Source organism: Aythya ferina, assembly GCF_964211825.1.
Source record: "Aythya ferina genome assembly, chromosome: 16".
Lineage (NCBI taxonomy): Eukaryota > Metazoa > Chordata > Aves > Anseriformes > Anatidae > Aythya > Aythya ferina.
In genome coordinates this window covers 15997744-16003743 of record NC_140315.1, presented here as the reverse complement: position 1 = coordinate 16003743, position 6000 = coordinate 15997744, and the positions used below count along the sequence as shown (strand labels likewise).

General features: G+C 58.9%; 1 protein-coding gene across 1 annotated transcript; it reads right to left on the bottom strand.

Annotated features, from left to right (window-relative positions):
• Positions 1-408: 408 nt before the first annotated feature.
• SNAI1 (snail family transcriptional repressor 1) lies at positions 409-3967 on the bottom strand. The gene is made up of 3 exons (XM_084538040.1): positions 3801-3967; positions 2696-3205; positions 409-1594 (listed from the first exon to the last, which is right to left on the bottom strand). Exons 1-3 carry the CDS (start codon positions 3877-3879, stop codon positions 1413-1415), a joined length of 771 nt encoding a protein of 256 aa, XP_084394166.1. The 5' UTR covers positions 3880-3967; the 3' UTR covers positions 409-1412.
• Between the last annotated feature and the right edge of the window lie 2033 nt (positions 3968-6000).

Here is a 6000-nt window from a genome sequence, read left to right as displayed (position 1 = left end):
CATCAAGGGACAGCAGGTGCCCACCCGGCCACCCTTGTGCCACCCCACAAGGTGCCTCTGAGATGCATCGCGGCCCCCCCCTTGCCTCCCCCTCCGTCAGCCCATGGCTCAGCACAGCTGCCCCCTTCCCCCAGCCCCGGCACATTTGGCAGGAACTGACTCAGCCTACCTTTTCCTTCCCCAGGAGGCAACCGCTCTGTAGACCCCGCCGTGCAAACAGTGTTGTGGTTCACCTGCAGCCGGCGGCAGGAGTGCGCTGTGGGAGCAGGAGGCTGCCAGCACACAGCTGGAGCTCAGCACCCTGCTCCCCAAAACACGACCCCAGCCCAGGATGGAGCTGGAGCAATCCCCCCACGCACCCTGCTCGGCTCCAGCTGCGTGTCCAACCGAAACACCCACGAAAACCAGTTTATAAATTAACCGTTTTATTGAATATCAATAAACTGTATATAATTATATAAAAAGTTTCATCAGTACAAAATCGTGGCACAAAAATATAAATACCAGTGTACCTTTGAAATGTAAACATCCTCTTTGTTATGGTTCGGTGAAAACAAGGTCCAAAGAAAGATGCATTCAGGAGGCACCTGTCAATAACCATAAATAGCACTTTTGGCACACACCTGTCGATGGGCAGCCTTTGGACAGGCCACCATTGTATCAGCTGACAAGTGCCTGCTATTAGTCACAGTTCTCTTGAAAAGCAGTTGTTAAGAGTCATATTAACAGGTGCTTGAGTGCATAGCTGCTCTGTAAACAGGATTCTTGTTTGAAATGGCTACCAATGCCTTTTATGGACACCGTTAATCTTGTAGGCATTGCAAATTGTCATTGTGCTGGGGAGAAGCAGCTGCTTCACAACTAATGTGATACTGTATTATTGCATAGTTACACCTTCTACAGGCGGCATATATACAATCGGGGCGGGGGGGGGCCTGTGTTAACGCTCCTTGTCCTTCATTACAAAAATATTGGGTCTTAACAGTTACCAAGTGGTTATGGTAAAAAAAATAACAAACAAAAAAACACAAAACAAAACCAACCCAACCCCCAAGGCTTCCCAGTCGCAATGCTCCACACCGGTGGCACGGCCGGGGCTCAGGGCTGAGCGCCTGCAGCACCAGGCACCCAGCGCAGGCTCCGGCATTGCCCGCACCGGGGCTGCAGCTGCGCACGGCTTCGGGCTCTCATTTGCCACCCAAGCACGAGTCCGGTCCCTTGCCCTCGGATGTCCAGGGTGGGGGAAAGAATCAGGGATTGCACAGGAGGCACCAATGGAGGAGTGCTAGTCCCTTAGGGCCCGGCGGGGCTGCGCGCAGCCCGAGGTGGTGGGCAATGGTGACAGGAGGCTGCTAAGTCCTACAGACACTAGTTACAATATACGAGTTGAGTGTTAGCAGGGCGCCGCGTCCTCAGCGCGTCCCAGAGCAGCCCGTTTCCTCGTGCTTGTGGAGCAGTGACATACGGGAGAAAGTCCGGGAGCAGGTTTTGCACTGGTACTTCTTTACATCTGAATGGGTCTGCAGGTGGGCGCGCAGATTAGAGCGGTCAGCGAAGGCCCGGTTGCAGTGTGTACAGGAAAAGGGCTTTTCACCTGTGAGACAAAGAGAAACGTTCCCAATTAACCAGTGCATCAACACACAGAGAATATCAAAGACCAGGGCATTCATTAGCCAAAGTTTGTGGGGAGCAGCGTGAAAAGGAATGCAGGCTGTTAGTATTCGGCCCAGGAGCCAGCGCTGCACAGCCTGCATTCACTCAGAGGAAAAGCCTCAGACTCGGGAATTTCCTACTCAGAGAAAAACCTCTGGTCGGAACCCCACAAAAACGGTGCCGGTAACATCTGCGAGCGGCAAGGCAGCTAGGCTTACAAATGCAGCCACGACATTGAGCTCCGGCCCAAGCTAAGGGAGCCGTCTGCGGAGCGGTAGGGAGGCGAAGCTCTGTTAATTGTATCATAGCGGCTGAAAGCTGCCGGCTCCAGGGTGAGTGCAGCTATTTCCTCTGTGCCCGCGCTCCCCCTTCTCCTTCCCGGCTCGCATTGAAAAGCCCGGCCGGGGTGAATTCCCCTCAAAGGTTCTTTCGGAGGAAACAAACGCGTATGCTCAATTTGGAAAGCACAATCGAGTCTTCCCGGCTTCCTTCAGCCGTCATCTTTAGTACGCCGAGAGGGTGTGAAATCAGTGCCAAGCGACAATTAAACTGTCCCGGTAGCGCCACAAAGGATGCTCGGGAGATGCATTGTAGGCGCGGGGCGGGCTGCAGCTGCGGCCCCGCACAACAGGTGCAGGAGGCAGCCACCAGCACCTGCCCCACGCACATCCCAAACCTCCCGGTGCCCTGGGGAGCGCACGGAGCCCACGGAGATGGGCTTGGTGCTCAGGCAGAGATGCTTCTGGCACAGCGTGAGGCACCCCAGTGGCACGTCACAGCCCCGGTTCGTGAAATTCATGGCGAGCACGTGCCAGCAGCTCAGGGCTGGCTGGTGCGGCACGGATTTATGGGCTGAGCCTTGACCCCATGCTCGGTTCCAGCCGGAAGGATATTTAAAGGACGTTTTAGAGATGTGCTGAGGGGGTTTGGGAAGCCCTTATCTTCCGAGATAACACCCCAACTGCTGATTTGCTTCGGGCTGCAGAGCGGGGAAGCCAGGGGCAATAGGGGAAGGAGGGAGAGGGGCGAGAGCCAACATTACCGGTGTGCGTCCGGATGTGGCCCTGCAGCAGCCAGGGCCGGGAGAAGGCCTTGCCGCACATCTTGCAGACGCAGGGCAGTGTGTGGCTCCGGATGTGCATCTTGAGAGCCCCCAGGCTCACGTACTCCTTCTCGCAGTACTTGCAGCTGAAGGATTTCCTGGTCTGGGCGTCGCAGTGCAATTGTTTGTGCTTGGAGAGCCCAGCAAAGGTGGAGTAGGCCTTGGCGCACTGGGCGCAGCGGAATCGCTCAGCGGTGGCGGGGGCCGAGGTCGGGCTGGGTGGCCCTGAGCTCTTGCCCTCGTCCTCCTCGCTGGAGAGCACTGTCAGGTCCAGGGCCGGCGCCGCGCCGCCCGCTGCCTCCGCCTCGGTGCCTGGGCCGGCCGGGAAGAGGCTGGAGAGCAGCCCTGCGTCCCACACCAGCGGCGGGTAGTAGGCACCGGGGCCGAGCACCTCGGGCGGGGGGATGACGGACAGCGGGCACGTCTCGTACAGCAGTGGGGTGGCCAGCACTGTGGGGACAGGCAGAGCTCAGCGGGGTGCCCAGCCCCTGAACGGGGCAAGGGGACCCCAACCCACCCCATGGGGGGCTCCGCACCCAGAGGAACATAGTGCCTGAGCCACACCACGGGGCTGTGCAGCCCCCCCGGGGCAGAGGGACCCAACCACATCCCAAGGGAACCTCCATGCCCCAACCGCCCCAAAGCCAGAGGAACCCCAGGGCCCCCAACCCACGCAGTGAGGCACACCAGCCTACCCTGGGGAACGCAGCCCCACCCCACAGGAGCTCAGCACCCAAAGGCAAGGGAGGTGGCAGAAGGGGCCCTGCCCACCCCGCATTACGGGGTCCTCACCAAACCCACCCCATGGGAGGAGCCCCCGGGGTCGCGTCCCCGCTCCCCCACCCGCCCCACAGGGGGAGTCCCCTGGGGCAAGAAGCACGGGAGACCCCAGACACCAAACCACCCGTGCCAACTAACAAAACTAACCCCCCAGAGCCAGGCAAAAAGCCTCCCGGCCGCTCCCCCCCCGGGGACAGGAGGCGCCCCCGCGCCGTGCAACAGCCCCAAGCCCTCGGGGGGCGGCCCGGCCCGGCACGGCACGCACCGGTCTGGCTCTCCAGCTCGCTGTAGTTCGGCTTCTTGCTGGCTGAGAAGTGCTTCTTCACCAGGAAGGAGCGCGGCATCTTGCAGCCCCCGGTGCCGCCGCCCGCCGCGGGGCCGCCGCGCCCGTTAATATGGGATCGGGGGCGGGGGGCGGTGCGGGGCCGGGCCGCCCCCGGCTCCCGGAGCCAATGGGGCGGGCGGGGAGGGAGCCCGGCACGTGCCGGCCCCAGCCCCGGGGCCGGGCGGGGGGAGCGGAGGTGCCGCGGGCGCCGGGGAGCCGGGAGGGGGGACCGGGGGTTGAGGACCGGGACTGGGCATTCGCCGCTGGTGTGTGTGTGGGGGGTTGGGGTCCTCCGTGCAAAGCCCAGCCCGGGATCCCCTGGAGATGCTCCCCGGGGAAGCCGGGCACCAGACCTCTGCGTCCTGTCCCGTCCCGTCCCTGCTCTTCCCTTCCCATTCTTTCCCTTCTGCCCTTCCCATCTCTTCTTTTCTTTTTTTTTTTTCCCCCTTCCCTTCTTCCTTGCCCTTTCCATCCCATCCCTTTTTCCCTCCCCACTGCCCAGCCCCAGCTCTGTCCCCCCGGAGCCCGGCACCTGCTGGGCGCTGTTTGGCCACAACCCGCCCCAAATGCAGAAGTGTAAGCGAGGCTCTTGGGGGCGATACAGCTGCAGCCCCCCCTTCCCCGCCCCATTGCTTGGAGCCGCATCCCTCCTTCCTCGGGCTTCCCGCGGGTGTTTCCCCCGGGATTTGCCCCCGGGGGACCAGGAGGGGGGGGGCCGGGGCCGCAGCTCCCCCGTGGGTGCGGTGATGGGGCTGGGACCCCCCCGAGGTGTGGGGTTTTCTCTGCGGGACCAGCAAAGCCAGCACCTGCCTTGGTCCTGCAGGTTGGCGGGTTGGTTGAAGGGGGGGAACCCTCCCCAGAGCTGCGTGGGGAAAAAAAAAAAAAAAAAAAAAAAAAAAAAAAAGGAAAAACACAAAACAAGCTAACAAACACTTTTGCCGGAGGGAAAATCCGGATGCCGGAGAACGAGCAGCAGCCGCCCCTTGTGCCCCCCCGCCCCGGCCGGTGGGGAGCAACCCCGGTACCGGGGTCCCAGCGGCGGGCACGGGGCTCCCTCTGCTGGCAGCACGGCCCCGCCAGAGCCCAAAAAAAGGGGCACAAAATTTTCGTCAGACCGTCAGCACTGCTGGGGCAGGGGGAGCTGACAAAGCAACGCCTAAGATTTAAAAGCCCTGAGCGAGGAAGGCAGATCCTTCCCGTGCCAGGCTCGCAGAACCCAGGACATGCTGTTAGTGCCTGACTACAGGCAGGAGCCTTTACAAGATGCCATTCCCCCAGCAAAACGAGCCCCAAGGGATTTAGTGCTGGTATTCCAGATGAAGTGATGCTGATTGTTTCAGGCAATTAATACCAACATCAATTTATTGGCATCTTAAGGCCGGTGTTTGACCAGAGACAGATTCATTAACAAAAAATAGCTCAAATGCATGGCTGTCTCCTCCCGTCCCTTTCCCTACGTGCTAATTTCACTGGCTCCCTGTGCCAGACACTGGGCATTTCACAGCCCGATTGCATTATCGACAACAATGGGCCTTTGGGACTCACCCCGGCCACAAGATCAGCTGCTGATGAGCTGAAAGCAGTTCCTCTGGCAGAGTACTTGGCTCCTCTGCAGTCACACTTCACGGGATTTAACAGCCCAAACCAGCCTGTTCTGTAAGAAGGCTTTTAAAATTGAGTTCCTGCACATCGATGAGATGAATCAAGGTGAAAAAGCACACGTGCCTCTCACCAGAATGGCTTCTAAAAATCAATCAGCAAATACCACTGAGAGATATCCCTGCATGTAAACAAGTTTGGGTTGGTTAGGCTGATGAAGTCAGCAGCACAGACACAAAGCTCCTCAGCAGTTAAGTGGAGATCTACAGCTCGCTTTCCCTGAGTGGTTGTGTGATGCTCAGCACAGCAGAAAAAGCAGCACTATAAATTCCGCTGCTATCAAGCTAGGAGGTGCCAAAACATTGCTTCTTATTCACACACAAATTTAATCAAAATTAAAGGAGAACTACTGCACATCTTCCAGCCAATCATTTTGTTTTGTACCATGTGAAATAATTCCTGAGTATCAAGTTGAAGCAAATCAAACCCAAGCTGCACAGCCAGTAACAGCTCTGTCACAGGGCACGATCACTCAGCCTGA